General features: G+C 41.5%; 1 protein-coding gene across 1 annotated transcript in view; it reads left to right on the forward strand.

The window, feature by feature from the left end:
* The first annotated feature begins 211 nt into the window (after positions 1–211).
* The window catches only part of ZCCHC14 (zinc finger CCHC-type containing 14), a 53,378-nt gene continuing 29,161 nt past the window's right edge, over positions 212–24,428 (forward strand). The window contains exons 1-2 of the mRNA XM_051629160.1: positions 212–1,262; positions 14,441–14,564. Of these exons, the coding sequence (XP_051485120.1) occupies positions 699–1,262; positions 14,441–14,564 (688 nt within the window). The 5' untranslated portion in view covers positions 212–698. The remainder of the gene's footprint in view (positions 1,263–14,440; positions 14,565–24,428) is intronic.

Consider the following 24,428-nt stretch of genomic DNA (forward strand, 5'->3'; position numbering starts at 1 on the left):
CGCAGGGCGGCGGCAGCAGCCAATCGCCGGGCGCGCGTAGACGGCGGGGCCAATCGGCGGGGCGGTGGGCGGGGCGTGCCGCGGGTCAGGCCGGCAGGGCAGGCGCCGCTTCGCTCCTTCCTCCGCGTCCCTCCCTCCCGCTCCGCTTTGCCGGCTGGGACGTCTCACCGCGGGATCCCTCCGCCGCGGACCGGTGCTGTTTGTGGCTCTGTGTGTGTGTGCGCGCGCGCGCTTTCCCCCTCCGCCTGCTCGCTGCCTTCCAGCCAGGGATTATTTCCCGCGGCGGGGCCCAGCGCGGCGGGACGGGCTGGCGCGGGGGATGGCGGCACCCGGCACCCGGCTGAGGGAAGAGGCCGCCCCGTGAGGGAGGAGGAGGCGGGAGCACAGAGGCCTGCTCGGGGCCCTGCCGGGCGAGGACCCCGCGGCCAGGCCGCGCCTCAGCGCTCGGGCCCGTTTCCCCCGGCACCCTCGGGGGGGGCCCGGCCCGGCCCTGCCCGCCGCCGGGGGCTGCCCCCCGCGCTCCTCGCCGCCGGGGCCCCTCGCCCCGCGGGGGGCGGGCTTGCCGGGGGGGGCGGTAGCGCGGCGGGGGCCGCTCGGGGGGTGCCGGGGCCTTGCGGGCCCCCGCCGGGGCGCTGCCGCCCGCCCCCGCTGCCCTCCCCCGGGTGGGCTCCCTGCGGGCCGGGGGAAGGCGGAGCACCATGGTGGAGAAGCGGTGCCCGCGGCTGCAGCGGGACGGCGTGTACCGCTGGTTCTCCGAGCTGCCTTCCCCGCAGCGCGTGGAGTTCCTCTGCGGCCTCCTGGACCTCTGCATCCCGCTGGAGCTGCGCTTCCTGGGCGCCTGCCTGGAGGACCTGGCCCGCAAGGACTACCACTCCCTGCGAGACTGCGAGATCAAGGCCAACAACCCCGCCGACCTGGGGAGCCTCACCAACCTGACGGACGAGGTGGTGCGCAGCAAACTTTTGGTCTCTCTCGCCCTCCTGGGCTCTGCCCACCGAGAGGCAGCCGGGGTCCTCTTCCGTACCCTCACCCACATCGATTCGGTCATCAACAACTACGGGCTGCAACTCAACGAGGGCCGCACGGGGGATGAGTTCCTGTTGCTCTTCACGATGGCATCCAACCACCCGGCTTTCAGCTTCCACCAGAAACAGGTGTTGAGGCAAGAGCTCACCCAGATCCAGAATATCATGGCCAGCACCAGCAAGAATCCCAGCACCTCTACCCTCAACACCATGGCAACCTATCCTGGCTGCCATAAGGTGGGTATCCTGCTTTTGCACACCATCATGGCACTGCTGCAGGGCACTGGGTTGTGTCTTCAGCTCTGATTCTAAACCTGTCTTTTCGTTCAGGCATTCTAGTGATAAGTGGCAGGCTTAGGAGACTGGCAGAGGTGACTTGGTTGCTGATGGGGTTGGTGAATTGAGAGCAAGAAGAAGGGATGTATGGGGCTTTTATGAGCTCCTGACACCTAAATGAGAAAGGGTCCACAAACTGATAACAGGCAACACTATAAACCTTAACTGATTGCTTCTGGCAGTACATCTGAGGAGGCAGTCCTGTCAGTTGTATGGAAGACCAGTGATTTAGTAGAGGAAACAAAACATGTTTTATCTCTGGATTCAGGAGCAAGCATCTCTTTTAAAAGTTTTCCTGGGAGAAGCTGGAAAGGAGGATCGGCTTTGGGAGTAGCTGTCCAGTGGCAAAGGCGTCTTGGTGAGCCTGGGTTTTGTTTGCGCGAGTGTGATGGCAAACGTTTTGAGTTCCTGATATTCAAGTGAAGGAAATGTTGTGGCTGCCTGTCACCCTGAATCTCTCAGGTATTGATCTTGGAGTTAGTAGTTCGCTGTCATTACCTTGCTGTTCCTTCATTCAGTTGCCAGCGATTAAGCCGGACAGTAACATTTTAAGAGGTGGCGTTAGTAATTAGATGTGTTAATGACTACTTAAGTGTTCTTACCCTGCTACACGTTAGGGAGTCAAACGGTCTTTTTGACTGAATTTAACCTGCTTGAAACTTCTAACGAAGTATCTGCTAAGTGGGTGCGTGTGATCAGTTAACAGGCTGTGGCTTTTGAGGATGCACGGTCTCAGTCAGCAAATAACTCTTTCCCCTTCTACTGCAAGAGATTTACCTCACAGCTACAGAAATCCCTACCTTGGGGCAGTATCCTCAATAAAGCTCTTTCTGAGGCTCATTAGAGATTCTGTTCTGTTGGGCATTGAACTTCAGAGTGAAACAGAAAATCGGTGCTCCATCTTACCCTGAATACCAATTTCTTCATGATTTTGTATTTGATACCACTCCTTTAATAGTGAAATGTAAGTGAGTGTTATTAAACTTCGTATTTCTCTTAATCTTCCCTTCCTGTGTCTTTAGACAGTGCATATTCCTGATATTTTGTTTTAAGGGGGAAAGAACAGGGTATATGGGAATGCCTCCTTATTCGGTTTAAACCCTTACACGAATAAAATATAGCTGTGAAAGAATATTTCACACAGAATGCAGAAGGGTATAATTAAAAGCAGAAAAAGCTTCCTTTCAGAGACTTCTTACAACTTCCCTGATTCAAAAGATGCAGGGGCCCTGGGTTTGAAAGGAAAGGCTGTAAATCATATACAAGTTTTCCCAAAATAAGACGAGCCAGAAAAGAGGTAAAATTATGCAGGCAAGAACAGTTTTTAGAGTATGCCTTCAAAGCTTCACAAAGAGAGCATGATTTATGTAGCTGAAAAACTCCAGCACTATTTATGTCAATCTAAGATGGACGGAGGATCCATCCTACCATTTTTTTGTGCCAGCAATAAAGCATACATGACTGTTACTTGATTTTGTATGTATTTTTTTCCTTTTGAACTCACTGAAGGAGTGTCTCTTTAAAAATATATTAAGAAATTGGCATTGAAGAATATTGGTCGCTGAGTACAGAATAGCTGAGAGGGAACAAAAAAGGTTTCTTGGCTTGCACAGTCTCTTGAGTATGTGTTTTGTTTGAACAGATGCAGATTTCCTTTTTAAAGATTGTTAAATTTTTTCGAAGTTGATAGCTGGGTGATTTTGCTACTTTTAGAGTAAGCAGTTGGCTTAAAGCAGGAGTTGGATGAGGCAAGTGGAAAAAACAATGTCTTTCTCCATTCAGTCCTGTTTAAGTATGCACAAATAAATTCCAGCACTGTGGACTTAGATCTTGTGATGTTACCAAGTTATGTTGTGACAATACTTGTGTTGTAACATCACCTAGAAAAAAACAATGCAGATGTCAAGAGAAAGTGAGCTGCACTGGGCTGCTGCCTGCCAAGAGTCCTGCTCTCTTGCTTCTCTTCAGAGTTGGAGGAGAATTTCTTCCCCAGAGCCAGGACTTTCTCATCACTCTTGTTACTTTACTACAGCTTGAGCTGTACTGAGCTGGGACTTGAAGTTAGTGCTGTGTGTTAAATCATGTGAATGCTGCTCCTCAGTTCTCAAGCTCAGACCTCTTCAAGCTCATCCTTAGAAAATGAGCTGAACAAGTGGTCACCATTTGAGGTCCTGAGAAACTAACTTTTGGAAGCTGGATGTGTCATGGCATGCAAATAGGGAGCCCTTTGTGAGCAGGGCTAGTTATCCTTCAGTATTTCCCTTGTGCTGACTGTGGGAATAGGGACTCACACTTGTGTCACTACCTGTTTTTCTGTGTACTCAGGGGTCCCTTACAATTCCTGATGATTTCCATTTAAATCATTTATTCAGGGAGATGCAACAGAAAAGCTGAGCAGTGCTCTGTTTGTTTTTCTCTGTGCTGCTTCTGCTTAGTCAGTCCTCTTAAAATATGACCCACCTTGATACTACTAGCTACAACCTTTTTGCCAGAGGATTGGAGCTTGCAGTCCTCCTTCCATCTCCTATCTCTTCCACATGTTGCAGTGAAATCTCTCAAAAAGAAGTAGTGTAATAATGAAGAGACTGAAAATTACTGTGAACATTTCACGATTCTTCAAGTTGCTTTAGGGTTGGTGAACACATTTGAAGTTGGTTAGTGGTGCAAACCACTGCTTTTTTTTGTTGTCCTTTACAGCTGCAGTTGCTGACTGCAAGGAAGCTCCAAACAGCTGCCTGTGTATTTTTGCTTTAATTTGTGGGGTTTGAGATTATTCTTGGATTATACAAATCTTTATGGGAAAAGGTGGCTGTGGCTGACTTAAAGTAGGTCAGTAATTATTAGATTCATGGTTTCTACTTCATGGCACAAAATGTACATGAGGTTTCCTTGCTTTCAGTGAAGACATCACTGCCCTTTCTACAGCAGGCCTTAGTCCCTGGGAAGTTGATAATTTCTGCCCCTTGTCCTGTATTTTCTTCTGATTTTGAATGGTGCCAGCGCTTGCAGGATGCGAGTTGTGGATTCTGTAAACTTTTTGCTTGTAGGCATAAAGTCTCAAGTGGTTTACGGTTTTTAAAAAGTGAAACAGTGCCAATTGTCTTTAAATGAAGCCCAGGGGTATATCTAAATCACATCTTTAAAAACTTCAGTACCTGGTATTAACTGTAATGGGCTTATTTTGAACTGGAGATGATGCAACAGTTTTCAGGCTGGTTTTACACCTTAAGGTGCCTGTTCAGCTGTCTTTTATGCCTTTACCACAGAAGAGGATGGTTTTCTGGCCAGCACTTAGATCCTAGCACCTGAAGGTTTATTTCTGTGCTGATGTGCAGAGTTTAGAGCTGCAAACTGCTGCTCTCTGTAGAGGAACGGGAGCTGGAAGCATCAGGGCACATGAAAACCAGCAGCCAAATGTCTCGTGCTGTCCGTGCGTACATCATTTGGTAGGCAAGTTGCCACTGCAAGTTGTGATTCTCAGGGAAGGGAGAAATGCCTAAAAGCTGTCTCACAACATCTTGAACCACACATTCAGAATTGTAATCTGTATCACTTCTGACAATGAATGTCTCTCTTCGCTATAGGTGAAAACATAATGTTTTTATTAATTCTTGGTTGCTTTGAGGCTACAGTGATGCTGTTTTTACAGAACCCCTTATGTCTTGGAGATCATGACAGCCCAGGACCTACTGGGGTGCTGGCACTCATCTAGACACAAGAATATGAATCTCTGCATGGGCTGACTTGTCTCTCAAGAAGTCCACATGCCTTGGTAACACTGAGGACATGACTAAATGTCACCTTGTATAAATCTGTCACCTTGTATTTCTTGGAGTTGTTTCATCTACTCCTTGGGATCATTCTGTAGAAATAAGAATTCTTTGGCTGCTTGGTGCCTGCTCTGCTAGCTGGCTGTGACAACAGCTCTTCAGTGCTGTTAGTGCCATGATCTGGTTGTGGCCTCAGCTGCAGAACCAGGGTCATAAATAGTAGGTCTGGCTACAGTTTGCTTGCAGCTGAAAGGAATTAAGAGTCAGTGACACTGTAGTTATGTGGCTGTTTTGGGTTGGTACCTTGTGAATGGGGAGAAGGGCTCTTGCCTAGTCAGCTTCCAAATACTGCACCAAAGGCTATTTCAAGTTTATAGCATAAGATGCTATTTTTCACCCTTGCTAATTCCATAGTCCATCTGAATCTCAGGAGTTGCTAACAACTATATATTGGGAGCTGCATAGACCTGATGTTCTGCAGGGTCCATTTCAACTACCTGCATCTTTCTGCATTGTTTGCTGCAGGTGATTGAACTTGCTTATGCCATCTGCAAAAATACTCAGATATTTTTATTTCATCTGTGGAATAATGAGTTGGAAAAAACTACTACTTGTTAGGTTGAAGCTGAGTCCTTAAGGCCTAACATGGCAAGCAATATAGGTATTAAGTGATCTATGTCAGCTGTCTTTATGGCTTTTATTCCAGCTTTGTAGGGATAGAATGAATAATAAAACCCCTAAAATTTAGCCTCCTAACCCACTGAAGGTATTTAATAGCTTTAGTAGATTCCATGTTAACAGCAGTTTGCTAGCTGGGATTAGAAGCCTTTAATCACTGGTATCAGTAGTTGCTATCTCAGGAATGATCTCACTTTCAAAACCACATGAAACTAAGCTCAGGAGCTGTAGGGGCAGATCTTGTAGCTTCCAGCTGGTGACGTGTGCCAATCTTTGTATCTCATTTTAGGATTCTGGCTACTTGAGGCAAGAGGGATTACACATGCTTACAGATGCTCCAGTTAAGAAATGTGAGGCTTCCAGTTCTGACTAATTTCTCCTTTTAAAAGTTTTTGTGACTGATAAAACGGTTCAGTCTCAAGCCTACAGTGTTTTCAGAAATGAGCTTAGCACATAAAGAGCTTCGTGGAAGACAACAGTCTCATGTAGTTACAGTATTAATTACCACTGAATTCACTTTCACTAATCATGTTATGTGATAGACTTGAATTTAAGAACCTAAATTAGATTGCTTGGGAAGTGGATTCTACATCCAAATATCAAGGACAGAGCAGCCAAAAAATGTTTTGAGCTAATAATATTGTTTTTCCCATTTTCTGTGCAAACTGAACAAAGTTTTTGTTTTAAGAGTGTGTTTCACTTCACTTTGTTAATTTTCTCTCTTTTCTAATAATTACCTTGTAACTATTTGTTGTCAGTTAAGCAGCACTGAGGTAGGCCTAATCTCTTCTAGAATAAAAATGCCTTTTGTAAGGTGCTGGACATTTTGAACTGTACCAGACTTCCAACTGATTTAAAGGAATTGGTGTACAAGCTGTATGCTGATCCTGCTTGGAAAAGTAGTTAACCACACCTAACAAGCATTCCAGTGTCTAACTTCAAAGGTACTGAACAGCAGCCTTGTTTGGAAGTGTTTAACCATTTGATTTAGCTATTTAAAAATGTTGGAATTGCTAAAACTGAGACTCTGTCATCATTTTAGTTGAAGATGAGGTAGAGCACTGCCTCTTTCTAGCAGGGTAGAGCGTTGATTCTTCTGTGAACTACTCAGTGCTGCAGCATCTGTGATACTTCTCAAGTGTGCTCTGGTAAAGGGATGTGTGTAGTCATCTTCTGTGTTCAAATACTGTATTCTACTACTTGTTCTTGAGTGCTTTTTTTTTTCTAAAAAAAAAAGGCAAACATAGGAATGTTATTTCCAGAACACAGAGATAAGAATTTCTGTGAATACACAATCTCATTATAGAAATACTGGATCTAATTTGTCTGTAGAAATGAGAACCATTGTCATACTTAAACTAGATTTTGACTTTGCACTTTGGCAAAAGAACTGAAGCAAGTTGAATTGAAGTTGTTCCCTATTTAGATTTGAAATAGGAGTTACATCTGGTAAAGAGATGTTGAAGTGGTCTAGATCTATTTTTTTTTTTTTGCATAGGTTTTGTAATGAGCACACATCTACATTCCTTGCTCTCGTGTCATGCTAAAGTAGATTTTTTTCCTCAGGTCCCATTGGTGTGATTATTCACTAATAAGCATTGGAAGGGATAAACTCTTTAACAGGAGAACTGGCCAGTACAGTGCATCAGGATTTTTGTAAATAGCTGAAGTGATCCAGAAATTATAAGATCAATTACTTAAGGCTAAGTTCTAATTTTTAAAGACCAGCCAATTCATGGTAATAAATTGTGAAAGTGAGCATTTTTCATGCATATTATGAATTCTTTTCCAGTATCATCTTTTTTCCCCACTGTAAGTAATTTTATTACACTCATTACTTAAGTGGATATTGAGGAGGGGAGGGAAGAAATACAACTCAGTGAATTTGTGGCTTGTCAGAGAACTTCTGCCAACCTTGTTAATTTGTTAGTTGCAGAAGAGACCTGAGTGGCAATGAACCAGGGAAAGGCTTATGGTGTCATTGCTCAAAATATACTTCAGCAGATTTTAGAATAGCTTTTTGGACTCCTTTTACCTCCCAAATGTATGTACTGGACCTGTGGGGACAATTTTCCACCCATATGCTGTCAGCCTAAGGGTGGTAGGTCTAAAGTCCACATAATATTAGCATTTTAAGGGCAGATATAATTAGGGGCTAAAGGCTGGTATAACAGGCCATCCTACACTTTGAATTTTCTTGGGAGGTTTAAGGTAATTCTCCCTCCTGGTGGCCATACTTTTAGGGTTTGGTAGCATTCATGGGAAGAAGCAGGGACATTGCTTGTGCATCAGAGCCTGGATACAGAGCAGTAGTATCTCTTTCAGTATCTGGTTATCTGTGTTGATTTTGAGGTGCTTTTAAATATTGGTTTGTAAAATTCAGATTTTTTATTTGTTTTCTTTTTTTTAATGAGAAATTAAGTATGTTTCTTTTTTGAAATATGCCTCATGCACCAGAAAACTAGAGTTCAAGTGCCTTGAGTTAGCCCAGTGTGAGTGAACTGGGGATTGTTGTCCAGTGAGCTGTAGTAAATTGTGGAAGATCAGATAGATGAAACAAGCTGTTGTTTTGTAGCTTGTTTGTATCAATACTTGGTTTTCTGTTGCCTTTTATAGAGAGCTTTTTCCTTTAGAGTTCAGACTTTAACTCAATTTATTATTTCAGTGCAAAATCCCACATATTTTGCCTGTTTGGCAAGCTCATGTGGTTAGCTGTTGGAGACTGCATAGTGGTGGCAGAAAATAGTGTGTTAGCTAATATTAAAGAATTCTGAAACTTCACTTGTTTGGCTTACAGGGGGAGTGCACATCTTTGCAGAAACTAGAGTTGCCGGGTGTTATCAAATGCTTCTGACTCTGGAATGACAAACACAGCACAGTGTAATTCAAGTTACTCTATGCTAAATTTATATTCCTAGTATTAACAAAGTATTGGCAATTCTTTAAGCAAAGGGTTGTCTTTGAAATGGCTTGGTCTATAAAATACAGCACAGGCTTTTTTTTTTGGTCCATCTGCTCTAATGAATCTATAATAGAGCCTGGTAGCAGGTGTGATTGTCCCATAACATTTAAGCACTGCATGGCTCATTTCATTCCAGTAACAGCCTCATAGGACAAAAGCTTCTGATCTATTATCCCATTTCACTGCATTGCCTCTTCACCATTTATTTAACTATGGAAACCTTCTTACCAGCTTTCTAGGAGAATAGGTGTGGGACTTTTTATAGCTGTAGAGAAACATGGACAGACCTGACTTCATTGCACCTGATGCTTACATCTTTTTTTTTGGTAGGACCTGGCAGTTGGAACTGCACAAATGTCTAGCACAAACCAAACACTTCCAGTTGTGTTCCTGTCCCAGTCCAGCAAAGCAACTAAACACCTGTAAAATTAAGTGTTGAGGACTTTACTAGCTATGTGAAAAGTTAGGTGTGTTTTTAAATGTTCCTTAGACATCCTTGTGAAAGAGCCCAAATCTTGAAAAAGAGTAGTTTACATTTTGTTCTCCTGGTAGGAGAAGTCAGGTGTTTGTATGTGGATGTGAGTGCAGACCTGGTACCCCAGGCTGTGGGTTCACAAGCAGCTGGACAGACTGATTCCTTGTTGCTACTCACAGGAAGATGTTTGCTCAGTTTTGGTCCTCCAGGTTTTGTAATCTCAAGTCCTTGCTCTTGTTTCTGACTCAGACTGGGCCTACTGAACAATCTCATGCATCACTAGACTGACACCTGAGTGTTAGCAATACATACTTATTTCCCAAATGATTTGGGAGCCTGAGTTCTGTACCTGCACTGGGAAACAGCCCCTTACCTGCCTGAGCAGGCTAGTGCAGTATCCTTGCCATAGAGCTTCTACTGGAGCATTTTTGCAAACAGAATTGCACTGTGCTAAAGACCTTGGTGTTAACCTCAAAATAAGCTGCTGATAATACTAATATGAAACTGGCAGGAGTGAATGGAGTTGACTGTTTTTTTGCTCCTCAGACTTCAGCACTCCAATTCCTGAGTGCACTCTTAGGTGTTATCTGCATCAGCCTCCAACAGGGAGGTCAGTTCATTATGATCAAAACCTTTTTCAAATGGAGACTTCTGCAGCAAGTATTGGCAGAATCATTCATCTCTGGGACTTTCCCAGTATGTATGGGGCCACTTTGGAAGGCTGAACATCATGTGGAAAAGTTTTCCTGTGAGATCAATGGGAGAATGTGTTTGTGTGTCTTTCAGCTGCAGCCCCCATATCTCACTTAGCTGATTCCTTGCTTTTAGAGTTTGTTCCCTTTTCCTGTGTAATGCATGACCTAAATTTCATACCTAACTAGGTACAGAAATCTGTGCTTTATTCCCTCGGATCTTTTATTCTTGTTTCCTTAGATTATATGTCATGTTACACTTTAGGTATAAGCTATGTTGATTTTTAGTATTGGCTCCACTTCAAGCTAAGTCAGCAAACATTTCACTATTAAACCATGTATTTTCTGTGTTCTGCCTAGTTATTTTTAAAAGGAATGTATAATTATCTGTTTTGGGTAAAATTCTTACCACATTAAGTTTGACTTCTATCAGTCCTTTTATTTTTATGAAAGACTTGGCTGTATTAAATGTTAGGCGTTGGCCCTGGGGAGCAGAGCAAACAGTTACTGAATGTGGCTTCCCAGATTTACCATTTTCCATGTTGCTTTCCACTGTCTTGAACAGTGGCAAAGCCATGTCAGGTAGAAGGAGAAACACCTGGTAAGGTAACTGCTCCTGGTGATCTTACTTTGTGCTTTTTTAAATATGTTTTCTTTTTCTGTGTGCTTTTTAATGGATCAAGGGTTTTAAAGAGCTTTCTAGAACTTTTTGCTGTCCCAGGAAGATTTCTGCCTGTTAGACCATCTCTTATGCTGAGGAAAATCACTGCATTCTGCTGAAAAAATAGTATTTGCTGGCAGGTGAAAAGTTGAAAAAAAGTGATAATGGTTAAAATTCTAGCAACTGGTGCCTTGACATGCTTGACCCCTGAGTCAAAGCAATTGTTCCTCTTCCTGATTAACTTCTGGGGGTTGAGGGCTTCAGGGCAGCGTTCTGTGATCATTCTGTCCAGCCCTTGCTGGGAAGGATGTGCTTTTCAGGAGCTGATACCAGTTTTGATACTTTTTTTTATTGCTAAGGGAGAATGAGGCACATCAGAAGTCAGGCTGAGCCTCAGTCATTAGGTAATGATGAATTTTCTTTATTTTCAGTTATGGCTACTACATTAACTTGGAATTCAAACGACAAGGTTTTAATCTGGAAAATCAGAAGTTCATCTATGGGCCAGATGCTTTCCTCTGGAGGGAGCAGATGCAACATTAGAGTTGAGTAAAAATAGCTTCTGCACCCATTTGAGTGGTGCATCTTGGAGAATCATTAAATAAGCCTACAGGCCATTCTTATGTTAAAACAATTTATGAATGATCTAATGAAGCCATGCATTTGTGTAACAGAAGGCTTTGGGCCTCTATAAAATGCTGTATTAAGGGTGAGATTGGATATAATGAAGAGTATTTCTATTGCTGTAACTGTCTGGGGCTGCTGTTGTATTTGATTAGTATTCATGGACTGTTTCTGCTGATGTTCTCAAATAATATAAGTTGAAAAATCCAAAGTCTTCAGTTCAAATGTCTGATGCTGTGCCCTCTGAGACCTTGAATGATTTGTGAATTTTTCTGCATTTATAAAATGTCACTCCTGTGGTTTGTGATGCTACACAGCCTGAGCATTTCTGGTCTCTGATGCCAGCTTATCCACGTTTACTGTGGACTGTTACTGCTTTCAAAACCAAGCCTTTAATAGCTCTTGAACAGCAGATGCTTGTTCTTTAATGGATTTCTACAGAGATGCTACAGATCCAAAAAGGTCCAAAGCAGTTTGCTTACCACTTCTCTGAATCTTTATCTCACTGGAATGTCTTGTTCTTTATTCAGAATATAGTGGCTGCTTGTTAGTAACTGCTTATGCTGAGCCCAAACCAGGGATTGCAGTAGTGCACAGATACATGGTGCATGTTCCTCCCAGAATTTACCTGAAACTCAATTTCTACAGTGGAATTTGGACACGTCCTTCCTGGGCATCTGCTGTTAAGCTTTTGCCAGTGTTTCTCCCAGCCCTCCAGGACAGGATCTTCTGCAGCTCATGGCTGATGGGTTATTGTTCCTCTGTGTTTTGCTTGGCTTCAAATATGTAAAAGAAAGCTCTTACTGTTTTGGAAATAAAACTTTGATTTTCAAAACACTTTTTGTTATTTTACTTTTCCTAAATTAATCCAATCCTTTGCAGTATTGCTATGTTTAAGTCAGTAGGAAAAAAAAATATTTAAAATTTGGAATGAAAGCTTTAAGCAGCCAAATTTGCTGGTTATAACTCCATTCAGCTCACTAACAAAGCACCCCATTTGGAACTAATCAGAGCTCTGTGGTTTTTCTAGGCAAATTTGAAACTGCTTTGCTTTGATGTGCGCCTGCATCAGATAGTACATGAGCTCAGCCAGTCAAGACATATGGGCTAAATTAATTTTTACCAAGTATGTAAAAATTAAATCTTTATGGGAAGAATTGGGGGTTACGTGTAAACAAAATGCAAATTTCAAACTGCACGCAATGCTTGTTGTGTGGATAGTGGAGAAAAGGGAATAGGAGATAGGAGGGCAGGATGTTTTAACAAACTGCTTGTTTAGGGATTTTTCTGACACCATGTGGTTATGTTCTTACTCAGTTTCAAGTACTAGAAGTGTTTATATTTGCTGATTTATCTGGCTATTTAGAACCTGGTTGTTCAGGATAGCATAGTCCTGCCTGAATCTAATTTTCTGGCTTGTGCTGGTACTTGGTTGCTCTTCTGAAATCTCCCCTTGCCAGGAGGATGATGGTGTCATTGCTTAGCCCTCTGGAACGTCCTCTCAGCAGCAATCCACTAGGGGAGGGGAGTTTAATGAGCTCCAGGAGAGACAGTGTGAGAGAAGTTTTGGTAAAGACTGACTTTGGCAAGGAGATTTAAACTGTTCCCCTTGTTCTTAAAAGTTTCATGGCTAGGACTTCAATGGCAAGTCTTTCTAATATGAAACCTGGAGATGAAGTTTTTGTTGGCAGAGGAAAGCTGTCCTGGAGAAACATACAGTGCACTTTATTTTTGATCAAAAAGCAGGCTGACGGTGCTGAAAAGGACAGCAAGTACTTAAAATCTTGCTTCCTTGACACTTCGGATTGGTTTCTTTGCACATATAAGCCTTCTAATGGATGCTAAGTATATACCAAGTCTTTCACTTATTCTGCTGCCTTTAACTGCATAGAGATCTATTAACGTCAGTCGTAAAATGGAGCTTACAATAGGTAATTGTATAGAGGTCGGGATGTGCTATTTTCGACTTGCATTGTGTAGTCTGAGGTCAATATGTAAGGCTAATGGTAGGGTGAGCAGAATATTGTTTTGAGCATGAATTGTCCGAACTCCTGGCACTGTCTCAAGTACTTGGGGCCTGAGTGAGCCTTTTGCCTTGCAGGGATGTGTAGCCACTGGTATTAGTTCCCGTGAATAAAGGACAGCCGAGTTGGTATGGAGAGATGTACTTTTTTCTCTGTGATTTGTGAAAGGCTGAAATTCACATTAAATTCTGATTACATCTCTGTACCAGGATTTCAACTCTAGTCAAAATGTGGTTATTGACATTGAAGTAATTAATTAGTTAGTAGGAGTGCTTTGCTTGGTCTTAACTACCTCTTTAAAGTACACTTTCCTCCTTAAGATATTTAAACCCTGTGTTCAGTACTGCTAATGTAACTGTTCACCCACTTCTGCTTCTCATTACCTAGAAAACAAGAGAGTAATTGCCTTTTGAGGCAGACATTGGATGTTGTACTAAAAGTAATAGAAGTTTTTGTGTTGCTAAGTAATTGTGAATGCTCTTGTGCACAGCAGCTGGAGTGGGCAGTGTTCAGTGCTGCTTTTCCTGAGGACTTGTAGTTTGTTCTTGTAGTACTAAATAATGGTGAAAATGTTTTCTTATGCTAATTGTAGCTTTGAAGGTATGCAATAGGTCATGAAGTCTGCTTTGATGATGCAGCTTCCTGCTTGGGCATTTTTTAGCATGCACTTTTTCATTGAAAAACTTTCATTGTAGCAGGTTTTTAAATGGCAAGGATGAGAAAATGAGTTTTTTGCTACTTTGGAATTTGTTCCTTGTAATCTGTGTGGAAATACTTCGAAATGCCTTGAATCTGTGCAGAGAGGTGACATAACATAAAAGTGATATTTTCCAAGAGCTCTTTGCCTCTAGTTTTCATGTTGAAAAGTTAAGAACTGCAGCATGGAGAGGTTCAGGGTCTTGCAGTATCTGTACAATTGACTGCTGTGTGACTATTGTTCAAAAAAGAATTATACTTTAAAGTAGCTTTATAGATTAGCCAAGATAATCTAGATTTGTGAATAGCTGCTGACTAAAACAACTTCTCTGAACTGTTACTTGTGAAATATCAATAGTGACACCCCTTGGTTTTAGAAGAAGCAAATGTTTCTTGGCTGCCTTCAGAGTGGTTCTGCTGACTCCAGAGGAAGGTGTGATGTTTGTGCATTCCCTCAGTTTATTTTATTGGATATTTGTGGTTTTTTTTCTTTCCAGGTCACTCCAAGGTCCGAGACCCCCATCAACAGTGTCAGTAACAGTTTGGAAAATGTACTACATACATCAACACATTCCATTGAGGAGTCATTACCCAAGAGGCCTTCGGGGAAGCACTCCAAAGGTGTGTCCTTCTCTATATGTGTACTTCCAGTGGGGGAATGAACTCTTTATCTCCTGATGGCAAGAAGTGTTATTTTAATTGTGACTGCAGTCTGGAATTTTGCTTCTTTGCTTCTGGGTTGGGTTGAGCAAAGGAAGTCGTGGAAGGTTGTTTTTAGGAAGTGTTAGTGTATCCGTGAAAAATGGTAAGAGACAAGAATGCTCATTGGTCTGTTGGGAAATAGGCAAGAAAGTTCCTGATGAGTTGAAGTACCAGCTTAGCTTGCATGAAATACTATATTCTTCAAGAGTGAGTATCTCTGGCACTCCACCTCTCATCCTTAGAGTAGCAGGTTATTTCTTGGATGAAGCATATAGTGATGAGTGTTGCTTTACTGGGGAGAAGGCATTAGAACAGCAGTTAGGCTTTCACTTCCACTTTTCTCTTGGTTTCCAAGAATGCGTGAGAAGCTGAGGGAAGAGGAGTGGATCACCTTTCTCAGCACATGTGTGCAGCCTGAATGTTGTTACAAGCTAAGTCTTATTTTTGTAATGCTATATTGCATGCTGACCTGGCTAAAGACTGGGCTTGGCAGATTTCGGTTAATAGGGATGTGTGCCATTTCCACACTCCAGGCTATGATTACAAATATGAATATGTCTAGGTTAAAATGTGACTAGCATTTTTGTTTAATGCACACAGAAAGCACTGTGAAGCCATGAAAGTCTATGAACTGTGAGCTGCTGTTTGTGTAGAACAGCTTTTGTGAACTCTTTGTGGTATTAATAAAAATAACTCTGTGGCAGAACTAATGCAGGGGAAATGCACCATCAAATTAGCAGCACTAGAATCTTGCCTTCAAATTTCATTAAATATATTGTTATGGACCATATACATTTATTTTTTTATTTGGAATTGGTGCACGGAGTTGTTTCCTTCTCTGCCAGTGGTTTGCTGCACAACCTTGCAAAGAGTTTAGTGCCATGTAAATTGTAATTAAGAATTTCAAAGCACATCTTCACTCGGAGGAACTGATACAGATTGGAAGGGGTTAAATGTCCCAAGGAGATGTTCTTAGTTTGCCTCACAGGACCTCCTTTTCTGTGACACACTCAACTATAATCCCAGTAGTTCTAAGTAGAAATATTTTTTACAGCAGAATAGTGCTGTAAGTAGCTATTTCCCCAGCTGTAAAAGCAATCAGGGTAGAAGAAAATGCAACACTAAGCAGAAGAATGGCTAGGTTTGTGGCTTCCATCTGATTAAAAATAGGACAGGGTTCAACACGGTTTTCACTTATACTCAGTGATTGCTATTCCAGTGCCATATATGCCAAGATTAGTCATGGTACACTGTGAAAATTAATTAGGTTTTCCTCTGATCTGTGTTTCTCATAGAATATCTGCTTAGTTTTCAGAGAACGTAGCTTTTTAATTTATACATTGTCTTAATGATAGTTGGTAAAAGGGGCTGTGGAGCAAATACAGTTTTCTTACTAACTGATTGATATTCTGCTTTTTCTGGTTCACCAGCAGCAAAGATTATGTTGTGTTCTCCTTGATACATGACAATCTATTTGGTTGGGAGATCTGCCTCGTAAGGTTGGAGTAAAACTGAAGGTTATATCTCAGCCTGGAGCCACCAGTGCTCACTTGCAGATCTCTAATTCTTGAAGCAGACAGACTCATCTCTGAGTTGAGCAGGACTTACTGACTTTTTAACCTAGACCACATGAAATTCAACCATGAGAGTAGGAGCTGGACAGGTTGCTTGACCAAGTCTTGTTTCAGACAGCTGGAGAGGATTTTTTCTCATTTAAGGTCAGAAATCATGAGCTGCTCAAGTTCACCATTCATCTCTTCACAAAATACTGGAGCTGGAAGTGCCTGGTTAAAAAAGCTGTAGCTGAAACAGGAGAAAAATGAAAGAGCTCATGAAAAGTGCAGTATCCATTGAGCTTAGTTGGATTAGAGACAGTTTGTATTAATCCAGTGAATGGTTTTAATCCTGATTTGTTGAAATGTCAGTAGTATAACATACTCTGTATAGAACTGAACAGTGAACGGGTTTGTTTTAAGCTTGGACCTGAAAGCTACCAGTAGCTGTATTTTCCCTAATCCACACTTTAAAACTAGCTTTTAGCATAAAATATCCCAAGTTTCTACATGGGATAGAGATGAGAAGAGTGAAGTATAGGAAGATCTTGTACCTGTTGACACAAGTACATCAGGTCTCTGTGCTTTATCTGGACTTCTCTTTCATAAATAAAGTTAAATTTGGCCTATGCAAGTTGAGAAAAAATACAGATGGGTATTGACATAGAGGGATGTGGATCTCTTAAGTGTAATAGCTGTAACGTGCATTATAAGTTGTGCTTTTACTCATATTCTTGGATCAGTGATCGAGGATTGTTCAAACCTGTTTTCCCATATCTGGAAGTCATTTTAACTGGAAGCAGCTTTGAAAAGTGGAGACTTTCCCTGTTCTCAGGGACTTGCTATTGTGCGTGGAAGCTGCAGACAGGCTTGCTTATTTACAGATTAAGGTACTGACATATCTCACTGGTCAAGAACAGAAGCAAATAGACTCCTGTGTTACACCTAACTGAAATTCCAAGAAGGGTGTGTTGATAGATATTTCTCTCTTCCCACTGTTACTAGAATGTAGTCAGGTCTTAACTATGGTTTTAACACTGGTCTGAACAAAATAATCAAATTCATATGAAGGTTGGGAATTTTTAGCATACAGCTCTGTATGCCACATGGATTTCCTTGTGTTGCCTTGGGCTTTCTTCCACAATACTATGAGAGCTGAAGCAGTGCAAATAAGTGTTAGTGTCAGAAATGTTGATTCCAGCTCCAAACATGAGATTTCATGCTTGCAAATGCTTGCTTGATAGGCCTGTACTTCAGCAACAGTGCAGCTGTTTGGCGATGGTCTCTTCCACAGCCAGGGTTGTGTTTCTCTGCACAATGCCAACAAACTTATTTGGAGGGATTCTGACAAAGGCACTGATACTGCTGGTCTTCTGTTTAGGATTTTACCTTACATTTCCTGGGGAGCTACCTCAGAGCCTTTTCACAGCAGCAAGTGGTGGTTCAAGAAGGTCACTGGTTACAAATAGTATATTCACTAGCAGGTTTTGTTATGTGGACACACTCCTGTGCTGGTAGCTAAGGGAAGTTGAGTCCATATGCCAAAGTCCAGGAGGAGGCATCTGACCTATGGGAAGTCCCATTCACAGAGCTAATTTGTAACGAGCCTATGGATATAGAGTTGTTCTGACCTTGTGTGGCAATTCTCAAAAGAGGGTAGTTAAGGTCAGCAAAGCTGAAGGAAAAATGCAACTTCTTTTGTTTCTTAAAGCGATACAAATCTCCTGTACCCCAGAGATGTTGTTAATTACTCTTACAGCAAGGTCTGAGCAGAACGATTTGGCCATTAGGTGGAGAGCACTGCAGGCAAGCACTGCTCTATGCATGTGGTGTATTTTAGCAATGTATTAAACATGGTCAGTGACCACAGCATATTTTCCAAAAGCTCAGTGGAATAAAGTACATTAGAGCAGAAGTTGAAGTGCAGAACAAAAGAATCTTTATAATAAAAGCAACGTAAGTTGCAAAAACGTTGCAGCATCAACTGTGCTGTCTTCATGCTGTAATTTCTCATAATACTGAGTAAAATTTTGATTTATCACGGGCTCTGTTTTAAGTTTTCTGCAGTGAAGATTCTGTCTTGGTATTTGTAAGATGTTAATTACTGCTGTGAGGCTCTTCAGGTGGCACTTACCTCTGTTTTCCTCCTTGAAACAGTCTGGAAGATGGTTTCCTCAGCTGAACAAGTCTCATTTTCTGCAAAGTGACAAAAGTGCCTTTCTTCTTGTGTTTCCTGTGTATTTATCTTGCCTTTCTGCTGTTGCCATACAAAACCTCAAAATTGTCTCCAAGCCAGTCTGATTTCAAATGAAGCAACTGTTGAAATATGATCCTTATATAGTGAAGCTGAATCACAATTGTTGCAACACATGCATCTAATGATAGGCACAAACTGCTTTCTGTGGACGGAGGAGTAAAGCTTTTAGATGTGAAGTGGGTGCAGTAGGCTTTATTCTACAATCAGAACTCCACTTAGTACTCCTGCAGAGCACAGTGAAATTTCTTGCTTAATTGAAGGTCTGCTATTAACCCACATACAGGGTCCTGCAAAGGACCTCGGCAGCGTCCCAGGCCAGAATAAATACATAGAATAGCACATGACTTACAGGATGAAAGGAGCTGCAGTCTGTGGACATGAGGAGAAACACACTTTAGAGAAAATGCCTCTCAGTAATGTACTGATTTAATCTTGGATTCATATTAGGATGCAAAATATATATCTTTGTAGTAATCCTGTTGACCTCAGGCAGGGTATGAGTTGCAGGTAGGTTAAGATGATTGTTTCAAGCAGCAAGCTCTGGTATCCTAGTTGTTCCATTACAATAGTCCCTAAAAATGTGTGGTATAAGCTGTCCAGCACTTATAACCACTAATTTTTGCAACCCAGTTTTCCTTGGCAAAATGTATTTTTATGGATTTGCACCTTTTTTTGTCTCCTGTTTCCTTGACTCATCCATTTTTCCAGAAGAAATTAGGCTGCAGGAGCTCTCTTAGTGGCAATCAACAGGCTTTTCCTCCTGAAATGTTTGACACCAGTTGTTCAGTCTGTTGAAGGCAGGGAGAAGATACAGGGGGAGAAAAAAAGCTCTGAAATGCTTTCGATTCAGGGTCCAGACTTTATAGTGCCTTGTTCTGCATCAGTTGTGTGGCTGGATTGTTCTATTTTTAAGTAGATACATCATCTCCAACAATATTGGGTCAACTGCTCTTGGGGTAGGGCTTAAGGAAATATTCAGGTTATGATAATCCTTCAGGAAAAATCTCCCTCTACCAACTGTATATAATTTTTCAGCTGTTTGTATATGTCTTCATTCATTTTGTCTCTGAAGCAGAACTCTTCCTCTAAACTTCAGCAGTGTTAGGTTGTTAGATCACACACAGGGCTTTGCATTCCTGACTTACTGTCTCTAATATACTAGTTATTCTGTGGGTATCAACTACGTAGAGTTAATTCTAGCAACCAAATCCAAGAATTAGTGTATTTCAAAAATGTGTTTTGATGTTGTCTCTTTTCCTCTGATTATATATTAAGAAATTTCTTGAGGCCTGTCGGTGGCAAAAAGCATGCATCTTGGGCTTCAGGAGTTAGGCTTGAATTAAGGCTGGAGGTTTAACTTTGCAATAAAGACAATGCTGATTAATGTTTTAATGCAGTTTAAAAAAAAATCGAAAACATTGAGTTTTGTCTTAAGTTTGTCCCGGTTGTGCAGTTTTACTCTGTGCTTATGCAGGCAGGCATTAAGAAACCCATTTCATGTCCCCAGAACCAGAAGGCAGGTGAAGTAGCTCACCCTTGGGCTCTGTCAGAGCTGAGAGTTCTACACTCCTGGAGCTGCACTTGGACTTTGTCATTTGTGGTCCAGATTCCCTCAGGAGAGCAGCCCTTTGTGGTTCACAGGCACTTCGTGGGGACACTGAAAGGTCTGCCCCTTGGCCAAGAGCTGCAGGGAGTTGGCATCAGTGGAAAGTCATGCTGTCTGTATTCACCAGTGGCTTGAGTCCATGTCAGCAAACATGATCCACATTTCCTATAAGCAGTGTTAATTGTTTATCTACCATAAGCCTTGTTCTCATTCTCACCTAAAATAATGCTTATATTGAGCATATACCTACGATCAGGATCTTGAGTCTGCTGAGTGCTTTTTCTTCAGTCTTGTTTGGCCTTCTTGCTTGTCTTTCCTCAAATGTGATGGAATCGCTCTGCTTGAGCAGCTCTGTCAGTCCCTACCTTAACTGTTGAGCCTGTTGATTAAATTCATTCAAGTTTGATACAGGAATTTGGATTTTGATTTATGGTAGTGTCTGGATAGAAGAGACTCATATGTGCTTCCATCAAGAGGAGAGGTAAGAACAGCTCAGTTCCTGAACAGTATCCTGTGTTAGCCACTCTTTGTGTTTCTTATGGAAGACATGCTGATTGTTGCCTGGCTGGCAGTTCAACAGTCTTGTGCACGTGACTGTGCACTAATTATGTGTGGTAGTTCTTCTGGGAAATACCTAGAAAATTTAGAGAAAATGAAGGTAGTGTTGTTGTAGATCTGTTGTAGAGGATACAGGGCTGGAGTCTCTGCAGAATAAAGGAGATACACAGCACAGGTCCATGGGAAATGCTTCTTACTAATTAATCTTTTATTTCTTCTTACATAAAGACTTGTTCAGAATTTGTGTACTGAGCAATATAATTTTCTTCTTACACATTAGAAGATGGTCAGCTTTCTGCTAAAGTAAGGTCTGACAGTGAAGCACTTGATTTCAAGTACTCTGAAGCCAGTTCAGTTTGGTTTTAGTGGTACCTGGATGATACTTTTATTTATAACGAATTAGAATCAAACCACTGAAAAATAAAAATTCTAATAATGGAATGCTGTTAAATTCAGCCACACCAAGGAGTTTACCTTGCATTCTTCAAGCAGATTTCTAATCTTAGATAATGACAATGTAGTTGTCAATGTCTAATGTGAGACTATGAGCTCGTATTTAATGCTATTTAACTTTCCATGGCTCTTCAGAAGCACAGAAGGCAACATTCATGCATGAACATTCCTAGAAGGACTCTCTTGTATTGCCAGTTCATGTCTGGAGTCCTGGAAGTGCCTGCTAGGGCACAGTGACTGTTAATGAAGATGAAATTAAGAGCCATTACCTCAACAGCTCTGGAAGCAGTAGCGTGACCTTCTGCCAGTAATGGAAACAACATAAGCAACCAGAGCTTGTAATTAAAATTATAATTACATTAAATTAGCAAAACCAGTTATTGTCAAATCTTTAGGTAATAGCTTAATACAGAGCATCTTCTGAAAAAATGAAGCAGAGTCAGAATAGAAAGAGTTTTGCAGCTTTACCTAGTGTACAACTTGGTGGAATTGATGCTTAAACCTGCATTTATATAGAAAATCCTTTGTAAAAATGGGGGGAGAGGAAATTTGAAAAGTAAAAACTTACAGAAGGAGAGAAAACATGTCATGTGGGACTTGAATTAAAAGTGAAGGTGAAAGTTAGCTGCTGATTCTTGTCTCCTGGCAATTCCTGCTGCAGCCTGGTGACAAACAGCTCACTAGGAGGGGACATTTGTGTGTCTGCTGCTTGAAGCTTGAGTAAGGGATGAGAGGAATGTTCAGAAAATCTCAGCTGTTAATTACATCTCTTCAGAACTTGTCTTTAACATCTGGAGATGTCTGTTTTGAACTTACTCATTTCACTGCCTTGAGGGATACAAGAATTTAAAATAAATGGCTTGCTTGTCCTCTCTAGGCTTACATTTCCCCTGAATTTCAATTGGAAAAAAAGTGCCACTTTAAAAAAGAAAATAGGGAGTGATTCACATATATTCCCAGAAAACCATCATGCCCTGGCCCATGTTTTGCATAGTGTCACAAGTGTACAAATGACTCAATGGCAATTTTCTTGTGCATGGCATGCTTAAGAAGCTCTTACAGCTGTTAGTTGTTAGCTGGTAGATGTTCTTATCTGTTCCCTTATCAGTTGATTGTTAAATTCCCTGTTTTCCAAAGTGCATTTTTCGTTTTCATTCACCTTTACATTTAGATGGCTTAAATAGGCTTAAAAGTACAATAATTTTATCAATAGCTGGAGTCTTTACAGATAGTTGCATGTGCAGGTTAGAAATGTCATCCCTTGCAGATTTTTGGGTCTGGATCTGAAAATTAATGAGAACCTAAAGTACATCCCGAGGCTTCTTGCTTGACTTTTGATGTCAGCATTAGGACTCTCACATTGTTGCTTTTTTCTGCAGATGTGGGAGGCTGGTAATTTTCAAAAGTATCAAGAGTACACTAGAGAAAAGATACTAGACATTGAAGGACTTAAGCAAACTTGAGAGGAATTGGTGATACTGGGAATTGGAAGCAATAAATAGTTTTTTTAGTAGGGCAGTGAGTCTTGGGAGGAGATGCATTATCCTTGGTACTGACAGGACATACTGGTGTGGTTTGAAAATGAGGAGGTGGGTGGAGAGGAAGGATGAGAACATTTCACACCCAAAATTGTTTACTTTGCCAGCAATTTTCTTTGCTTCCCCTACTACTACAGCAAATACTTCTTTACTCTGCTTGCCTTCATTTTAATCTGAAAGTGACCTTATTTAGTAAATGACAACTCTTTATTTCCGTGGAAGTGATGATGATTTCTCACATTCAGTATCTGGCACAAGGGAACAGATGGACTGCAAAGTAGAGAAGGGATATAAGATTGTTAGTGAGAAACCTTTAGCAAATGGCAACTCATGAGTCTGACTGCAGGACATGTGCAGTTAGAGGGAAGGACATCAGTCATGTTTTTGCAAATGTTCTCCTGCACTTTGACTACCAGGTGGTGCCAGCCCTGATTCACAGGGGAGAAAACAGTGGGGGATTTTTGTATTATTTTTTTTTAGATTGGAGAGTCAAACCCAGAAGGAATTGGTGCCTCATGCCCTTTGAGGATCACCGTGCAAGAGTTCTTGTGTTCTGGATATGGCTTTGCTTGTGACTTACTGCAGATTCTTGTTCACATATTGATCAATCTAGGGTGGTTCTTTCTTCACATCAGGGCTGGCTTAATGTCTGTTTAGCTCTCTGGGAACTCAGGTTTATGTCAGAATGTTTGGGATTTTGCTGACTGGTGGTCAGAAAGGCTCTCTGGACACCCTTTGTAGACAGAACCAATTTCTTCCCCCTTGTTTTGCTTAAATGTTTAGATATTTTTTCTGAAATTGTATGCACCTTCAGTGACTTGTGTCTCCTTTTGCTAATAACCAAACAAGAACATGTGATATTAACACTGAGTTCATTATCAGTAGAATCAAACTAAAGAATGGAGCTGAGAACAGTCAAAGCAGTGAAATTCTGTGTATTAGTGCAGTTTTATTTGGAGTTGTTTAAAGAAAGTTGGATTCTTCTATTCAGAGCAGGCTTAATGTTGTTTTCATAACCTGCATCTGTTGAAAACACCAGAGCAGAGTCAGATACTGCGACCTGGATTAGGAGATTTGACAGCTTGATGGGTGATGAAAGCATGTAGAAGTTGTTCATGGGGTGATGCTAATAGGTTGAGAATAAAATCTCATTTGAGGATTGCAGGTGGTGGAAGTTGGGAGAAGTTTAAGGGATCATACTGTCCCAAACCTCTGTCAAGCAGGGTGTCTTGTGCTTTCCGTAGGCCATCAGACCAAGGGAGGTTTTCTTCCCCTGTACTCTGCCCTAGTGAGACCACATCTGTAGTATTGTTCAGTTCTGGGCTCCCCAGTTCAAGAGGGACAAGGATATGCTGGAGAGAGTCCAACAGATGCTGCAAGAGTGATGAAGGGACTGAAACATCTGTCTTATGAGGAAAGGCTGAGAGACCTGGGGTTGTTTAGTCATGAGTAAAGAAGACTGAGAAGAGACCTTTTTAATGTCTAGAAATGTCTGAAGGGTGGATGTCAAGAATTGACCAGTCTCCTTTCAGTGGTGCCCTCGGACAGGATATGGGGAAATGGTACCAGGTTCCAACACAGGAAGTTCTACCTCAACATGGTCAACTTTGGCATTGTTGAAGTGATTTGTAAGATTTCATTTCTAATTTATTTTTCTTTTGCTCTTTTATGCTGGAAAATCACAGACTAATTATGCAAAAAATGGCTTTAACATAACTGTCCTTTCCCAGGTGTGTGGAACTGCTAACCTAAAAGGTTAATAGTTCATCTGCTTTCTAACTTTTATCTCCCAGAAAACAAATGAAAAAAAAAAAAGAG

The sequence above is a fragment of the Apus apus genome, chromosome 11 (genome assembly GCF_020740795.1).
Source record: "Apus apus isolate bApuApu2 chromosome 11, bApuApu2.pri.cur, whole genome shotgun sequence".
Classification (NCBI taxonomy): domain Eukaryota; kingdom Metazoa; phylum Chordata; class Aves; order Apodiformes; family Apodidae; genus Apus; species Apus apus.